Raw genomic sequence first — 18,921 nt, 5'->3', positions numbered from 1 at the left:
TTAAACAGTCATTGACGGTTGACGTTGTTCCGCCATCAGATGGCGACAGAGATGGCCTAATAGCGATCAGCTCTCGATCAGATCTTTATTTTAAACACGTACCCAATGTAAAAATGAAGGTAAGTCACATTCTCAGGTCAACCTTTCTCTTTTGTGTTGTTTTATATGGTTGTATAACATAGTAATTTGATTTGCTTCGGGGTTTTTATGGGGTTAATTTTACCGAGTTCCCCGGATGTTGTAGTAAAGGCCCATTCACACCAAGCACTATAAAACTAAAGATAACGATAGAGTTCTTAAAAAAAATGTTATGAATGTAAACCAACTGAACACGTCAGACCACAACTATAATGATTTCCCCCTCAGATAGCATAAAACACTGACAGCTAACGTTGGTCAGAATCCATTGAAACATGGCTAGCGAAATGTAAAGCTACAGACGGCATTGTGGAGATTGTGCTTCAAGTAAGCCCTCTTTTAAGATTATTTAAACATAATGACTATCTAGAAATCAGTGGGATATAGCATGGAAAAGAATGATAAAAAAATAAATGTTAGTCATGCAAGTGAGGCTAGCAAGTATGTTAGCATAAAAATAAAAGTATCTCAAATTGTGTCCTTTTATAATGCTGTGCTTAAATATGTTTGATGTTTTAGTTTCACTACTACGATTGCTAAAATTGTTTGATTAAATATATATATATATATATATATATATATATATATATATATATATATATATATATATATATATATATATATATATATAAACAATCTAAAAAAACAAACATCTTTATCGCTCATTTTGTTGTGTGGACTGGGTTAAGTGACACTGTGGCTCAGTGGTTAGCACTGTTGCCTCAAGGCAAGAAGGTCACTGGTTTGAGTCCCAGCTGGGTCACTTGGCATTTCTGTGTGGAGTTTGCTGGTTCTCGTGTTAGCATGGGTTTTCTTCGGGTGCTCTTTTGTTTAGTGTATGTTAAGAGCGGTGGTGCGTGTGTGCGCGACGTATCTGTAGAGTGGCGGGGGCAAGTGCACACGACGTATTTGAAAAACGGTGGGGGCGTGTGCGCGCGATTTACCTGAAGAATGGTGGGGGCGAGTTGCAGGCGACGTACCTGAAGAACGGTGGGGGTGAGTTGCGCGCTGAAGAGCGGTTGGCTTGAGTTGCGCCAGACATACCTAGAGAGCTGGGAGGGATGCGGTGGAGACTATTTAAGGACCGGGCAGGAGATGCGCGATTTCCGGGAGATTATCATTCGTTTGCGGGCATCCGGGAGTCTCTAAGCATTTGCGGGAGACTCACGGAACTTCGGGGAGACGTGGGATGTCTGCCAAAGACATGTGGTTCATGTGAATTGAATAAACTAAATTGGCCGTATAGTGTATGTGTGAATGAAGCAGCGGGCACACTGCACTTTTCTCCCCATAGACTTCCATTCATATGCATGCAATTGCGTCAGACCGGAAATGCAAGCTCGTGCGACAAGTTTCGCAATTTGCTTTGTTGTAAAGTTCAAGCTTGGTGAACTCTGACCTGCGAAATCGCATCATGTGACTGCGTGAGACCAAACGATAATCAAAACATGACCTTTCTGGACAGAAATTTAAAATATGGACCAATCGCTTGCTTTTTAAAATGCCTAATCATCTTGTTTAATCCCGCCCCCTTTCGCAGCAACGCACAACAGAATTTCGCAAGCACAAACTCTAGTGTTTCTGCAGCTTGAGTGTGTTTAGATGTTGCGGCTGGAAGGGCATGCGCTGTGTAAAACATATGCTGGATAAGTTGGCGGTTCATTCCGCTGTGGCGACCCCAAAATAATAAGGGCACTAAGCCGAAAAGAAAATGAATTAAAAGTGTTGTGGACACAAAAATATTTATTGTTATATTTATAGTTATTGTGCTTTGTGTGAACGGGCCTAAATACAGACAGAACTCTATATTGACTTTATGCAATTAACGTAACGTGGCGCAGGGAAATTATTGAAATGCTAAATCTAAGTGATGTTTTTGAATAAGCAAACCACCATTGCTCAATAATAAGTTCATGTACCTCAAAGTTGATCTTAAATCACCAATAATTCTCATAATTATAACCGATGGTGCAGTGGGTAGTGCTGTCGCCACACAGTAGGAAAATAGATCGAGCCTTGGCTGGATAAGTCGGCATTTCTGTGTAGAGTTTGCATATTCTCTCCATGTAGTGAATTAGGTAAGCTAAATTGTACATAGTGGGTGAATGAGTGTGTATGGATGTTTCCCATTGATGGGTTGCAGCTGGAAGGGCATCCGCTGCGCAAAACATGCTGGATAAGTTGGCAGTTCATTCCCCTGTGGCGACCCCTGATGAATAAAGGGACTATGCTGAAAAGAAAATGAATGAATGTATTATAACCAACGGTGATCTGTTATGTATCTTAAATGGTGTAAGTTTCAAACGAAATGTCTTCTTTGGGCTTGACGCTTTTAGTATCATGAGCACAATCCTTTTCATGAGCACAATAAATGACTGTTAGTTTCAGTATCAATAATTAATACACTCCTATCCAGAATAACATCAATTATTGATGTTACAAAAAGTTTGTCAGAACAACATTGTGAGCGGTAGACAAAAGGTTCATTAATTCATTTTCTTTTCGGATTAGTCCCTTTATTAATCTGGGGTCGCCACAGTAGTATGAACCGCCAACTTATCCAGCATATGTTTTACGCAGCGGATGCCCTTCCAACTGCAACCCATCACTGGGAAACATCCATACACATATGGGGGAAACCCACGCGAAGAACATGCAAACTTCACACTGAAATGCCAACTGACCCAACCAGGGCTCATACCACAGGGGCACCTACAGGGGGTGGCCAGGGGTTAAAGTTAGGGTGGCCACCCCAAATATGACTTTGCTGTTGATCTTATTTATTTAAATGTACTTGCGGACATTCACATTATTTTAATCTAAATAAATAAACTGCAGCCACTAAATTATTGTGGATTTATTGGCGCCACTGAAGTAGCTGATACCTCCTCCTCTCCCAGATCGTTGTTGACAGCACATACACACCTTCAACTGACAGCAATGGCAATTATTTAGAAAACAACAACGGATATGTTTGTCATACATGCATATCTTCACTTAAATATTCTATGCTGTCTGTTAACCTTTCTAGTTAAATACTAAACGTGTTAACGTTACTTAGCAAGGCTCCTCTGCTGAAAAATCCAGCTTAAACCAGCCTAGGCTGGTTTTAGCTGGTCGACCAACCTGGTTTTAGAGGGGGTTTTGGCCTCTTCCAGGGTGGTTTCCAGCCATTTCCAGCCTGGTCTTAGCTGGACAGGTTGGGAGATGACCAGCTAAAGCCAGCTTGACCAGCCTTGCCAGGCAGGGAGCCCAGCTATGTCCAGCTTAAACCAGGATGGTCAAGCTGGTTTAAGATGGTTTTAGCTGGCCACTTTCCAGCCTGACCAGCTAAGACCAGGCTGGAAATGGCTGGAAACCAGCCTGGAAGTGGCTAAAACACCTCTAAAACCAGGCTGGTTGACCAGCTAAAACCAGCCAACCATCCTAGGCTGGTTTAAGCTGGATTTTTCAGCAGGGTCAGAATTAGGTCATTTCGCTTTTCTACAGAACGTTCACTTTTGCTGATTAGGCTACTGCACATTTAAAAATAAAATTAAGGGTAAAGTTCTTATAACAAGTTGATTAGTTTTGTTTGTGCACAACTTTGCACAACTTTGGGTTCACGAGATTGTACACAGCTTATTTAGCACCTCCATTGTTTTGTTTGTTGACTGACAAGGGCCAGAAATCAGTTATTTTGTTGATGTAGTTTGCAAACAGACACATCAATAAAGAACTGTATTAATAATATTGTGGGTTATAAAATGAATATGGATACATGCTGTATTATTAGTGATTGTGTGTATAGAAATGCATTTTGTTCAGTTTGTTCATTCGTTTTATAAATTCATTAATCTTTATTAAGTTCAGACATAGCATGTACTGTATTCTGTACAATAAATGTATGTGGAAAAACAACTGACCTTGTTTTTAAACTAAATATTGATTTTTATTTGGTTTCACATGCACTTGCTGAATTATTTCAAGGAATAAATGGCAATATGTTAAGAATAATCCATTAAAACCATATAATGCCAAAAACAAAAAATTAACATTACACTGAATTCATTATCTTTTGTGTGCCACCCCAAGATTTGGTTGGGCCTCTTCTGGCCAGTGGCCAACCAAAAAAAAAAATTCTGGGTGCGCCAGTGTGAGGCTTTTTATTTTTATTTTTTTTTATTATTGAATACAAAATAATAACATCACTGCATTAAAGAAAAATACAATAACAAAAAAAAAAAATATAGAATTATTTAGAGAAATGATTATAAGCTTTAAGAAGCTTATTCTTCTTCTTATTATTATTAATAAGTTTAAGAGATTCAATATTGTACGAAATTTCAACAAAGTATTAAATATAGGTATTGTTTTTAGGAACTTATTTTTGGGTATAAAAAATTTACAGTGTAACAAAAAAAAAATAAGATCGAGAGCATGATCATTACTTGAGAAATACAGAAATATATATTTTATAGACAAATTTAAATCACGTTTAAATAAGGACGATAAATAAAAAATAATTTATTAAAAAATAAGTTATTCCAAAGATTAGTGTGAGGCTTTTGTGCAACCCAGTGCACCACCTTGACGGCTTAAAAGATATCTGAAATAAAATGAAATGTGAAATGATGACCAAAGGGTCCGTTTTCTTTTCTTTTTTTCTTACTTTTTTTGTTAGCTGAAGGAGGTCGTCGTGTTAATGGCTTCTTGTAATCTATAGTGGCACCGTAATGCTGTTTGTTTAGGGTGTTGGCAAGTGTTTGCCAAACTTTTTTTCTTTCCCATACGTTATCTGTAAGACAACTTCATAAGTTTTGTGTAAGCCTAGAATTTAGGGTACATCTTTATAAACATTAGCGTCGTTTATTGTGATTAAAAGTCTCAGTCAGCATATTAAACAGACACGTCATTAATGCCTTTGGGCAAATAGACATTTCCTCGCGCGCGTCTCCTTTAACAATAATTTAAACAAATACGGGAGTGTCCTTCGTTCCTCAAACACACTCCTCGTGGTTAGTTCACTTCACAACAACTTCCTCGGGGCAAGGTTCGTTATTAACCAGGAGAAGTTGCTCACAGATGCCGGAGTCTATAGTATCGTGAATAAAGTCAAAAGTCAGCCAATGGAAGAGACGCGGTTATGTTTGGTGCTTTAGCTGAAAGCTGAGGCGAATCCAGATGGTAAGTCCTTCCTTTTCAAGTTGTCATTTAAAAATACAGTTGTTGTTAAAACTATTTAAACAATAATAAGTTGTATGTATTATGTTTATGTCCTTTTTACATTTTCGTTGTGACATTCAATACGTTTTTTCGTTAAAAGTACTTCATTAAAAGTAAGGTTAAGCTCATTTGTTCCGTCATTTGGACTAGCTTACTAGCATAATTTGTTTAAAAAGTTCAGATAAGCAGTGTTAGTTCTGAGAGATGGTCCAACATCATTTGTTTGCAGTTGCTACTTGGTTGGACATGTGGTTATTTATGCAAATATGATACATTTTAAATGAATAAGTGTCCACCAGATACTTGCTGGCTGTCTGTTTGGCGGTCTATCTAGACAGCTGAATTACACTAAACTACTCATTCTTTACATTTTCTTTTTTTTAAGTACCTAATGAGGCAGTTGAATATTGGTGATCACTGAAAGTGATCTCTTGGGCTTTTTTAGCATAAAAAGTAAAAAATTGTAAATGGTTCATAGGTTAATTATGGCGTCTTTTTTAAATTTCATTGTGTTATTTAATAGGCTACTTTATAATAGCTACTCCACTATTATGTCGTTCCAAACTTGCATGACTTTATTACATGAAGAAAAAAAGACATTTTGATTTGACAAATTAGAAATAGGTCACCACTTTTTAAAGTTGTGTATTTAAACCAATGTGTTGAGAGTTACAGAGAAGTACAGTAATATTTAATCCACAAGAAACCTGAGGGTCTCTGTTTTCTTAATGGAAACCCAATAAAATAACTGGCATCTGTCTAAAGACCGGCTCTACACGAAGGATACAGCTTTTGGAGTGATGAGCTTCCACCACCATTTAAACAATTACAATATGATATAATGACGATTTAATTATGACATCATAGTCTAACCGCCATCATGAATAGTTGTTTAGTAGTTCGCACAGTAACATTCATTCACCGTATTCAGGTGATTTTGAAACCTGTCTTAGTAGTTTCTTTTTTTAGCATAAAAAGTAAAAATTTTAAATGGTTCATAGGTTAACGAAGGGGTCTTTTCAATTTTCAATGTGTTATTTAATAGGCTAGCTCACCAAAAATTTAAATTTCACTATTATGTCGTTCCAAATTTGCATGACTTTATTACATGGAGAAAAAAAGACATTTTGATTTGACAATTTAGAAAATACTTATACTATTTTAAAGTTGTGTATAGGCCTATCACGATATCTATTCTTTGTTTTACGATATATTGAACCAAAATATATTGCGATAAACTATATTATTGTCATTTTAAGACCCTTTTATGCCACTTATCATTACATAATGCCAGAATGACAATAGCATTACAATGCAAGTACACTCTTCCAAAGAGCACATAATATTTTATTCTTGAGGATTTTTCATTTAATTATAATGATTTTACCAATTTAATAATGAGGCATTGGAACCAGAATGTGAAAACGAAAATCCTATTTAATAATAAGAAATGTTAACACAAAAGTGCAACGTAAAAAAAAAAATAACCGAGGCAGCGATATCTGCTAGCAGATCTATTTTTAGTTGTCAGGCGCCCACATGAAAATATACGATAGTAATTCACTGTAAATAAATAGAGATGGTGCACAATCAGCTAAAACATTGCTAGATTTGGTTTTATGTATAGGTGATATACATTGCATCACCCATAATTATTGAGGTCATGTCAATGTATCGCACGATAAGTTGATATATTGATTATTGTGACAGGCCTAGTTGTGTATCTAAACCAATGTGTTGAGAGTTACCGAGAAGTACAGTAATAATTAATCCAGAAATCTGAAATATCAAAATGAAATTTTCATTCCTATTCAGAATAAGAAACGTTAAAAGAAACTACTGAGGCACAGGTTTGAAAATCGCCTGAATACGCTGAATGAATGTTACTATACGAACTACTAAACAACTATTCATAATGGCAGTTACACCTTGATATCATAATTAATCATCATATCATAATTTGATTGGTTTAAATAGTGGTGAAAGCTCAGCGCTCTGAAAGCTGTACACCATGTAGAGCCTCTCCATAGACAGATGCCAGTGATTTTATTGGGTTTCCAGAAAGAAAGCAGAGACCCTCAGGCATGTTTCACTTCACATTTGCATTTACATTGCATACAATTTGCATTGCAGTAATTTAGATGTAAGAATATGCAGTTTTTTCTCTTTGAGGATGGCATAGAAAAGTCGTTCTTTTTGTTTTTGTATTACACATATGTTGGTTTGTGTTTCAGCGCTTTATATTTTTATGTTAACCCTGACAAAATCTTGAAAGCCACTGTTAACAAACTCTGTTTACACAAGAATGTGGTGTGCCGGATGGCAAAGATTGGGAAAATGCACATGGATTGCTACATGTCAGGTTGTCTTGGTTTATGGCTTGTTCTATTTGTTATAAATCAAAATGTCTTTCTCTCTGTGTGTGATATGTTTAGATATGCAGTAGTCAACATATAAAGTAGATCAAAACCGTTCATTAAAGTTGTTCTTTCATCCTTGTCTTACTATAATTTTGATCCACTTTTTTGACTCCCTTCAAATGTTGACTACTGTATATCATGATGTAATTCATCAGCAAAAGATGGAACCTGATAAATGGGAAATCTACAGTACCAACATTTAAAGTGGATCAAAAACATTCATGTAAATAGTCTAAAACTATTGAACACCCATTTTTGTTGTAGGACCCCCCACCCCCCTGTAGATTCATGCAAAACAGGATGTTTCGAAACGAGATGCATAGAAATAACCAACAATGCTTGCTAAACCATCCACTTTGAATAAAACACATCCAGTGACCACTGAAGTTGAGGGACAGTGCCCGGTGTGTTGAAAGCTTGTAAGCTTGAATAAACTTAGAAATAGGGGGAAAATGTTGTTGTTATCTTACTATGAAGCGTTGTTGCCAATCAAGTGCTGCCTGAGAGGTGCATATTAATAATCCCATGTGGATCAGCCTGTTTTTGGTGGGGTTTTACTCTTTCAGGATTTACGGGAGAACAAGGAAACTATGGGGATTGAGGCTCATGTTATACAATTTCCATGTACTGAACTCTTATTTTTCAGCTATGCGTAGGTTTATCCAGAATTTCATGCTACGGCATGTTTAAGAATGCTGTTATTCATACAGTAAGTCAGTGGGGTCTAAAACATCTTTATTTTCATAATGGATTGGAACAACCTGAAGCTGAGCAATAGTACTTTCTATTGAAGTGACTAGTCATATTAGTTAAATGTATAAATGTTTTCTTTCAACTAATTACATGGAATTCCTTTATCCTTACATAATGATTAATATTATATTCAGATAATGCAATAAACAATGTTAAGGCTTATATAACAGAATCATAAAGCCATGGTAAAACTGCAGTTTTCAGCCATATAGACTTCCATTCATATGCATGCAAATGCAGTGGGCTGGAAACACAAGCTCGTGTGAGAAGTTTCACGTCACTGCGTTCTAAAGTTTAAGCTTTGTGAACTTTTACCTATGAAATAGGGTTACACGATACTAGAAAAATTACACATTGTAATTTTTTTTTGCGATTATATATTGCAACAAAATTACAATTTCACTAGATGAGTTGAATAAATATTTGTAAAGGACCAGTAATTTTTGATTGGTTAAGACGACTCTGTAGGAGAGTGCATAAAATATAATTCAAGTTTATTTGTATAGCACTTGAGCACAATAAAATATAATTATATAATAAAAATATATAAATATATAATTATAATAATTCTATAATAAATATATAAGTATATTTATATTATTGAGCACAATATTTGTATAATAAACTTTAAAACCTGAAAAATGTGCTAATGTACGTTTCATTGAGTCGAAATGTATTCAGGTATACAGTGATTGAACAATCAAATGTAAAATAATGCGGCATAGACTTCATTTTATAAACAATTCTATCAAATTTACTAACGGGTACCAAAAATTTACAAACGGCACATTTTCTTAGGCCTAAATGCTTTTAAAAGCCTCACACGGGCACAGTCCTCAAAAACACTTGCAAAATGATAATCCAGACTCAACATTGCATAATATGTTCTCTTGATCGTTGTCTCACCTACTTACGAAGAGCTATACGACAGACTTTCGCATGCACAAATTAATGTGGGACTGCAGCTTAACAGTTTGCTAGTAATAAGTAACACAGTAAAACAGTTTATATATTTAGTGTAGCAATTCAGCTTACCACACTGGGAGGTTAGGCATCTTGGTCAAATTGATTAATCACCCATCCTATGTATAAAAAGGCTACTCGTGTAGTAGATACTTAGGAATATACTAACCGACCATATTCTATGGCAGTGGTCACCAAACTTGTTCCTGGAGGGCCGGTGTCCTACAGATTTTAGCTCCAACCCCAATTAAACACACCTGAACAAGCTAATCAAGGTCTTACTTGGTATACTTGAAACATCCAGGCAGGTGTGTTGAGGCAAGGTTGGAGCTAAACCCTGCAGGGACACCAGCCCTCCAGGACCAGGATTGGTGACCCCTGTCCTATGGGATAGTTTTCCCATACTATCCTATGGGTTAGTAAAGTGTCCATTGGATGGACTTCAAAATTTCAGCAGACCCAGTTGGTCATCCAAAACACAAAAAACTGTCTAGGCACAAACATTTCGTTTTTAAAAGAATACGAAATGAGTTTTTGATATTCATTCATTGGGATAAACGCCTTGAGATGTACCATCTCATTTTCAATGAGTAAAAATCAGTCAGCAAATATTCTGACTCTGGTTGTTGTCGTTTCCTTCTTTTGTCTTGACTCCCACCATAAGTGCTATGCTGCTTTCACACCAGATGCAGATGAAGCGTCGAAGATGAGTGATTTACATGTTAGGTCAATGCAAAGACAGGAATAGACGTCCTGCAGCACGAATGAGGTGGCACGAATGATGTAATTCACGCAAGTTGAGCCTTTTGCGCATTTGACGCATTGGTGCGAATCGTTCAAGTTGGCAAATCTGAACTTCAGCGGACATTTGCGCTACGTTAACCAATCATGAGATTGCTTTTGTAGGGGCGTGATTATGACATAGTGCCTGTTGTTTGTTGTCCCTGTGGAAATCCTCTTGCCGACATGAGACAGCAGTTTATCACACTGGACTTGGCTCAGTCTAAGGCACCGCTGAAAGCCTTCATCATCCAGGTATAGTTTCTGGAGGAGTTAAAGCACTCACAGAGCTGGGTGCACCACGTAAAGGAACTAGTGCACTCAGACACGGCGTCAAACGAATAGCAAATAGCGCGATTTATTCGCACTTTCCGTTTCTGGTGTAAACGCAGCATTAGGCTGGGTCCGAAATCGTCTACTACTCAGTAGGTACTGCATTTGCAACGTACTACTCAGCCATTAGAAAAGTATGTTCTATACAGTATGAATGTCAGTAGTATGAATAGAACTCGGATGTACTACATCCACAATTTCGTCATGAGCACATGACCTACTCGCGTCCATTGTGTAGCTTCACTCGCGGTGCTTCATGGGATATCATAGCATGCATCGGATACTCACTTTAGAATCTCGCCAGAAGTAGCAAGTCATCGGGGTACTTCTCGCATACTGAATTCAGACATACTACTCAGCTTGCATGCTGTTTTTAGCATACTATATAGTATGTGATTTCAAACACCTTTTGGCTGCTCCAGCCAATAGCAGAACATCAACTATCGGGGAGGTGGGAATAAAGATAGTAAGACCCCATCTGATTGGCCAAATTTTGATAAATAACCAATGCATAAAATCAATGTAATTTAACACGCATGCCTGTACTATGTAAATTGCATAAACTATTAGCACAATAACGATAAATGTGTACTATATTGTGAAACTATTTTCGTTTACTGTTTTTCGAATACTACAAATTTAGGAATGCCTCTCAGTTTACATGCAATTTTTTTTTTTAAATTCTACTTTGTAGTTTTGGACACAGTGATAATCTCATCTTACCTTGCTTTCTCGTGACATGGACAAGTCCACTTAAGCTGTCATGTCTGTTTCTCTTACAGACTTGCACGATCACTCCAGGAGCGCCACAATTGTCTATTGTCATGTTGAAGATTTTACCATCAATGGCTGCTGAACACACAGAGTACTGCACCAAGTTTTGAAGGCCACCATGGTTGTGGATGAAACATAGCCTGGAATTGCTTCTGGACCTGGAGCCAATGTTCAGAGAAGTCATGGCAGTTCTCAAAATGCCTAGATTTAAGAAATATCACCTACGGCTAATGATAACCTGCTTTAGTACCTTACTGCTCATGACATACTGGGAAAAGATTGACAACTGTGTTGTAACTCATGTAATGTCTTTCTCGTACCGATACCTTATCAATAGCTTCAAATTCATTAACTCAAGCTTTATAGTCAACCCTGAGGATGCCATCAAGTACAACCACAGGTACCTCATAAACCATCAAACAACGTGCGACAACAAAGACATTTTGCTCCTTCTCTTTGTGAAAAGCTCATCAGAGAACTTTGAGAGAAGACAGGCAATTCGCTCTACTTGGGGAAACGAGACGTTCATTGAAAATACTCTGGGTGTTAATGTAAAGGTCTTGTTTGCTCTTGGCCTCCATCCTATACCAGAAGAGAGGGGAAAACTTAAGGAGGATCTTATGTTTGAGGACCAAAAGTATCATGATCTCATCCAGCAGGACTTCATGGACACCTTTCACAATCTTACTCTAAAGCTTCTGCTGCAACTTGGTTGGAAAGAAACATACTGCCATCATGCGCAGTTCCTCATGTCTGCAGACGATGATGTCTTTGTCCACACTCCCAACCTAATTCTTTACTTGCAAGGGTTTGGCCAAAGTAACACCAGAGACCTTTGGATTGGAAGGGTGCACCGCGGTTCACCTCCGAATCGAGACAAAGAGAGCAAGTACTATGTGTCCCGAGACTTGTACCCATGGTTGTCCTACCCAGACTACACCCCTGGATCTGGGTATGTCCTCTCCAGAGATGTGGTGTCCAGAATCTATCAAGCTTCGCTCACCATAAACGCGTCCTTTCACATCGATGACGTCTTCCTCGGGATCTGCGCTAAAATGATGGACGTTTCTCCCACGGATCACGCGTTCTTCTCCGGAGAGGGAAAAGCTCCTCATCACCATTGCATCTACAGCCAGATGATGACTTCGCATGGACATGTTAGTGACATTCATGAAATGTGGAGGCATGCGAGAAACGCTGAAGATGTTCTGATATCTTCAGGACTGTTTCGAAGGCTCTACTGCACGGCTGTTAAAGTGAGACTCTTGTGTGTTCCCTTTTTTTCTAATTCTTATCCATGTAAGGCAGCTTTTTTTGAAGAAGACACTTATTAAAATTCAACAGAACACCATTGCTGTAAGTGCACTTATAAAATCTGATTACTAGAGGAAAGTTGTATTGTATTGCATAGCAGTACGTTAGACTGATTGGGTAGAAAAAGTCAAGAGTTGTGTTCCAAAAAGGGAGAGAAGTGTAATTTACAGAATGTTACATTGTGCAACATGTTTATCGCATTAAGTTAAAGGAAATTGTTCAGATCTTCAGTGCATCAGTAGCCCTTATGGATTCTGAAAAATCAATAAATCAGTTATCTTGGGCAGTAATTGCTTTTTGTAGGTACTTTTGTTAGCTTGACTTCCAGTCTAATGAATTAATTTGTCGTATTTTGTATGGATGTTAGGTTTGACAGAGCTGTCACTTTCCACCATTTTGTTTTTTAGCTCAAGATGCTACTTTCAAAACCGACATCAGTGTTTCCTCTAGGATTTTTTTTCAGCTGTGGCGGCAGGCCTTTTTTACACAAATCTACCAACTACCTGTGGTGTTATTTCAATGACAAATGTCGTGAGCGCAGAATTACTAGTCGAGATCGCAATTATGTAATAGCCTACAGCAGGGGTGTCAAACTGAATTCCTGGAGGGCCGAAGCCCTGCACAGTTTAGTTCCAACCCTGCTCCAACACACTTACCGGTAGGTTTCAAACAAGTCTGAAGGACTCAATTAGTTTGATCAGGTGTGTTTAATTAGGGTTGTAACTAAACTGTGCAGAGCTGCGGCCCTTTTGGAACTGAGTTTGACACTTGTGGCCTACAGCATGCTGATCTCTTTGCCTGCGCGCCGATTTCCTCTTTTCGTGCACAAAACTTCTTGCATGCCCTGTCAAATATACGCTGCTCAAGCGCAGATCTTCTTGTGCGCTCTCAAGTAAACGCTGCTGAAGTGTGATTTAGTGTGTTTATTAAATTTTATTTATTAGATTTGCTAGGAATATTTATGAACGTCTTCAATAGACCTACAGAGTGGTATTACTGCGTCCTGAAGTAAAGTGAAATGGCTATACGTCGTGTTTGCTGGCCTCACGCATCACGCACCTGTTAGTCAGTCAGTCAGTCAGTCAGTCAGCACGTAACCTTAAAGGGTTAAACAAATAACGCACAGCTCTACTACGGTTTTAGAAACGTTTGCGCTGTTATAATTCACTTGTCTTCTAATATGTTTTGGTGCGATTATCACCGGCTATTAAACATATAACAGGACTGAATGTTTTGAATGAAAAGCTGTAATGTAGCCGTGGCGGAATCAATTTTGGCGTGGCGCCCCGCCATGGAAGAATAAATGTAGCGGAAACCATGGACATGGCATGTCTAAAACAGAATTTTAGGTATTTCCATCATATTACTGTTTTTAAAAATTGAATGAGAAATTCACTGAAATAGTACTGTAACAAACAAATCAAATGTAACAAATGAATCTACTATTGGTGTGTCCTAAACATTTTTTAAAAATTAATGAGAGAAGAATAATAGCATACCTCATTGGCTGCGTCCGAATCCGCATACTTCCATAATATATACTACGCTAAAACCAGTATGTGAACTGAGTAGTATGTCCGATTTCATAGAATTCGAAAATCAGTAGGCGAGAAGTTCCCGGATGACTTACTACTTTCGGCGAGATTCTGAAGTGCGCATCCCATGCACGCTGCGCTATCCCATAATGCCCCGTGAGAGAATTCATGAATGGAAGTGAGGCAACGCAACTGACGCAGGTAGGTCACGTGACCATAACAAAATGGTGGATGTAGTACGTCCGAATTCCATTCATACTTTTCACATTCATACTGTATAGAACGTACTTTTCTAACGGCCGAGTAGTACGTTTAAATTCAAATGCAGTACCTACTGAGTAGTAGGCGGTTTTGGACGCAGCCATTGTCTTTCACAGTTTATTTTGAAGACAAAAAAAAGCCCCTAAATACGCAATTTTGTATTAGCTTTATTACCTACAGTTGTGTGGCAACAATGTGTGAATATAAGCAGGTTCTAATGCTAAAAAGTGTATTAATTTTATTTTTTACAGTCACACTTCATAAAAAAAGTCTGCAGAAACACTTTGATTGACATTCTCCCTTTGTACGTGTCATCAGAAGGGAAAAGTCCTGCCTATGAGTGGTAGTCTCGGTTTTGTAACTGCCACTATGCTGACGCACAGGCATTTGTAGCCCCGCCCTCTTTTAAAAAGAGGTCAATCTCATTTGAATTTAAAGCGACAGTCACCAAAACGGCACAATTTGGATCAAAGCCTGTAAGTGGCAGTTTCAAAGAGTTATTAAACATTGTTTATGGGATATTTTGAGCTGAAACTTCACATACATCCTTTAGGGACATTAGAGGCATTAAACCATTATTCAAAATCAATATAAGATTTTCACTAGTTTATTTTCTGTCATTTTTGTTTAATCATTACTTTTTCCAGCTTCAAGTTATTTCAGCGACCAGTGTGAACTTATCTCTTTTAAATGAAAGGGTACCAACACTTTTGTCAGTATAGTAATAGCTTACAACCAGTGTAGGGGGTAATTAGTTACTGTAATTAGATTACTTTTCCACAGTTTTCCACAAATTAATTAGTTACTTGTAATTCATTAATTCATTTTCTTTTTGGCTTAGTCCCTTTACTAATCTGGGGTCGCCACAGTGGAATGAACCACCAACTTATCCAGCATATGTTTTAGGCAGCAGAGGCCCTTCCAGCTGTAACCCATCACTGGGAAACACCCATACACTCCCATTCACACACATACACTACAGACAATTTAGCCTACCCAATTCAGCTATACCACATGTTTTTGGACTTGTGGGGGAAGCCGGAGCACACGGAGAAAACCCAAACGAACACGGAGAGAGCATGCAAACTCCACACAGAAATGCTAAATGACCAAGCTGAGGGCCGAGGCCATTATCCTACCCACTGCACCACCATACTCCAGTTACTTGTAATGTACTTGTTTAATTACTGTTCAACACATCTAAATCAGTCAATAAAGAGAAGTAGAGTATTTATATAATTATAAATTTGTGTCACTTTCTCTTCTTTGATAAGATTTACAGCCAGGTACACAATGTTCCTGTGTGACTCCAGGTGATACTTCCAGGTTTCTTCACCACTGCAGCCTTGAATTCCCTTTTAAATTGGCGGCCGTGTGAAATCAGTCTATGGTTGAAGTTGAGGATCTTGTTGTGGTGAGTTGCTGAGATGATGATGTTTGCACTCCTTTTATGATTTGCTCATTTATTTCTTTAAGAATATCGAGGACCACAATGGAAATAATTTTTGTGTATTTCATCTTCGATAGTTATTCAAGAGTTCACACTTATCTGATGATTGATTATAAATCTTGTTTGGCATGCTGTCCTGGGAGAGAGCCCTGAGCTCATAAGATCCTCGAGCCTGGGGCTCCCTCCTGATTGCATGGCGAGAGGGGAGTCTTAGTTCAGGTGCATCTCGAGAACTCCTCTGCTGTAGTAGCTAATGAACAGATAATGATTGCTTTTAAGAGATAACTACTTACTAGGAGTATGTCTGTTGTGCCAATTTGGATCGAACTTGGATGGTGGGAGGAAACTGGGGGAAACCCACATGAGCACTGGGAGAACATGTAAACTCTGCACAGAAATGTCGGCTGGCTTGTAAGGACTAAAACAAGTGACGTTCTTGCTGTGAAGCAACAGTGCTAACCACTAGGCCACCGTGCCACCCATCTAGGAAAGGAGAAGGAGTAGGGGTGGAAGGAGGGATTCTTCAAAATGAAGAGGGCTGCTATATGGAACTTAAGGGTATTTATAGTGGCTTAAGAATCGTCTGATTGGTAAACCATAAATTGAATAATGTGGGACCAGCCGCAAGCAATCATAAGCACGTGATTCTCTCCAAATTAGTTTATAAATAAACTTCACTTAAATTATCTATTAATTAGACTTGTATATTTTTGTTAAAATTGTCAAATAAAAACAAACAAACAAGCAATTGCTCCATTCACCACATCGTTTATAGGCTTGTAGAGTCTCAACTGAAGGCAAGAAGAACCATCCTGAACTGATTATAAGGCCAGTCCATCACAGGGGGATTGTGGCACAGTAGATTATCAAGTTATTTCAGACACTCCAGAGGTTTTATAACCCTTCCATTAAGTGCATCCAAAATGGATCATTTACACAAACGAAGACCTACTTAATGGGATTTATAGTGCTTAGAAATAGCACTCATTTCATACTGCATTTCTATTGATTTAGAGAGTAACGTCCTCAAAAGTGCCCTAAAAAACATTATTGTCTGATGCCACATTTTATGTTGACGCCAGTTTCTGTTGGCACAAGTGTTTCTTCTCATGAAACGTTCTCCTGCTAATTATTAATCTACACTGCATGGCAAAACAAAATAATGATTGAGCAAGACGTCATTGAAAGCCATATGACTGAGGTCATTTAGGGTTTTAAAAAATAGTTCAGGTGGCATGGTGGCTAGCACCATCACCTGACAGTAAGAAGGTTGCTGGTTTGAGTCCTGGTTGGGCCAATTGGCATTTCTGTGTGGAGTTTGCATGTTCTCCCCATGTTGGCGTGGGTTTCCTCCGGGTGCTCCGGTTTCCCCACAGTCCAAAGACATGCGCTATAGGTGAATTGTGTGAACTAAACTGGGTTTTTCCCCAGTGATGGGTTGCGGCTCAAAGGGCATCCGCTGCGTAAAACAGAGGTGTCAAACTCAATTCCTGGAGGGCCGAAGCCCTGCACAGTTTAGTTCCAACCCTGCTCCAACACACTTACCTGTAGGTTTCAAACAAGCCTGAAGGACTCAATTAGTTTGATCAGGTGTGTTTAATTAGGGTTGGAACTAAACTGTGCAGAGCTGCGGCCCTCTTGGAACTGAGTTTGACACCTGTGGCGTAAAACGTATATTGGAATAGTTGGCGGTTCATTCTGCTGTGGCAACACCTGATGAATAAGGGACTAAGCCAAAGTAAAATGAATAAATGAATGAAAAAATAGTTTAGTAGCATATTAATGACTGAAATACAATAAAGCAATTAATTTTTTTCTTTTTTAGTCAGGCAATGTTAAGTAGACCTCTAAACAATCCTGGCAGTTCATTTGAATTGGGTGAGGAGCAGGCAGTCGGTTGTAATACAGTAATATTCGGTCGCATGCTTTTCATTATTATTTCTGAGATCAGTTTGTTCTGTCCAGTCTAGTGGACTGCATTTGCTTTGCTGACAGCGTTGCCAGATTTGGTGGGTTCCAGCCCAATTGGACTTGTTTAGGACAGAGAATAAGCATCGGGCAATGTGATAAAGTTTGGGCTGGTTTTGCTACAACTGCCAGTGTTTGGGTGAACACATTACAAGTAAGTTGAGTTACATAATAATATTACTTTTCTAAAAAAAGAGTAAAGCCTGGTTCATACTTCTACGTCAAGTGATCGGCGTGACCCACGGCGCATGCAACGCGCATGTGCATTCATACTTCAGGCGGATTTATACTTCTGCGTCAAGCACACGCAGAGCCCTCGCCGTGGCCGTCGGCACATCGCAACGACGCGTAGTGCAAGCTCTGTGATTGGTCGGCTTGGTAGCGCTGACTGAGAGCCGTGCGAGCCCGATGGATCGATTGTTTACAAGTGTGGAGTCCCATGAAGGAGCTCCGGATGGAAAGTTTTGTTTTGTGTTTACATCATGGTTAAAGTTGTTGCACGTCCGCCAGTTCCTACCTCAAAATGAGCGAGTTTGAGCCACTTGTACAACAAGGAAGCGTTCAGATAAACAAAACACCATCAAAGAAACTCGAAACAGAGGAACACAAACACCTTACTGCCAACTAGTGTTTCGGAAGTGTTATTGCAGAGCAACAGAAACAGCCGCATAAGTATAAATGCACAGCTATAAGCGTTGCATGCGCCGTGGGTCACGCCAATTACTTGACGCAGAAGTATAAACCAGGCTTTCTGCACGTTGTTTCTGTTGCTTTGCTGTAACACTTCCGATATGCTAGTTGGCAGTAAGGTGTTTGTGTTCCTCTGTGTCGAGTTTCTTCGCTGTCACTGTAAGAATGCACAGATCTATAATGAAAGCATTCCATTACTTTAGAAACTGTTTGTGCTCATTTAAGAGAAAATAAGCTGTTTAAAATAAAACATGCAGGACGGACATGTTTGCATATTATTCAGTGTATTTGTCTGTTTAAACATACACTGTTCCTTTGTGCTCCTCTGTAAATGGCG

General features: G+C 38.6%; 1 protein-coding gene across 1 annotated transcript; it reads left to right on the top strand.

The window, feature by feature from the left end:
• Window positions 1-5,090: 5,090 nt before the first annotated feature.
• On the top strand, window positions 5,091-12,970 carry b3gnt5b (UDP-GlcNAc:betaGal beta-1,3-N-acetylglucosaminyltransferase 5b). Its single transcript, NM_001100045.1, has 2 exons — window positions 5,091-5,304; window positions 11,375-12,970. Exon 2 carries the CDS (start codon window positions 11,495-11,497, stop codon window positions 12,698-12,700), a length of 1,206 nt encoding a protein of 401 aa, NP_001093515.1. The 5' UTR covers window positions 5,091-5,304; window positions 11,375-11,494; the 3' UTR covers window positions 12,701-12,970.
• The last annotated feature ends 5,951 nt before the right edge of the window (window positions 12,971-18,921 follow it).

This window comes from Danio rerio, chromosome 2 (assembly GCF_049306965.1).
Source record: "Danio rerio strain Tuebingen ecotype United States chromosome 2, GRCz12tu, whole genome shotgun sequence".
NCBI lineage: Eukaryota > Metazoa > Chordata > Actinopteri > Cypriniformes > Danionidae > Danio > Danio rerio.
This window is presented reverse-complemented; position numbering and strand designations above follow the sequence as displayed.

Excerpts from the sequence above, each read along its gene's own strand:
- b3gnt5b (NM_001100045.1), top strand. The coding sequence starts at position 11,495 with ATGAAACATAGCCTGGAATTGCTTCTGGACCTGGAGCCAATGTTCAGA.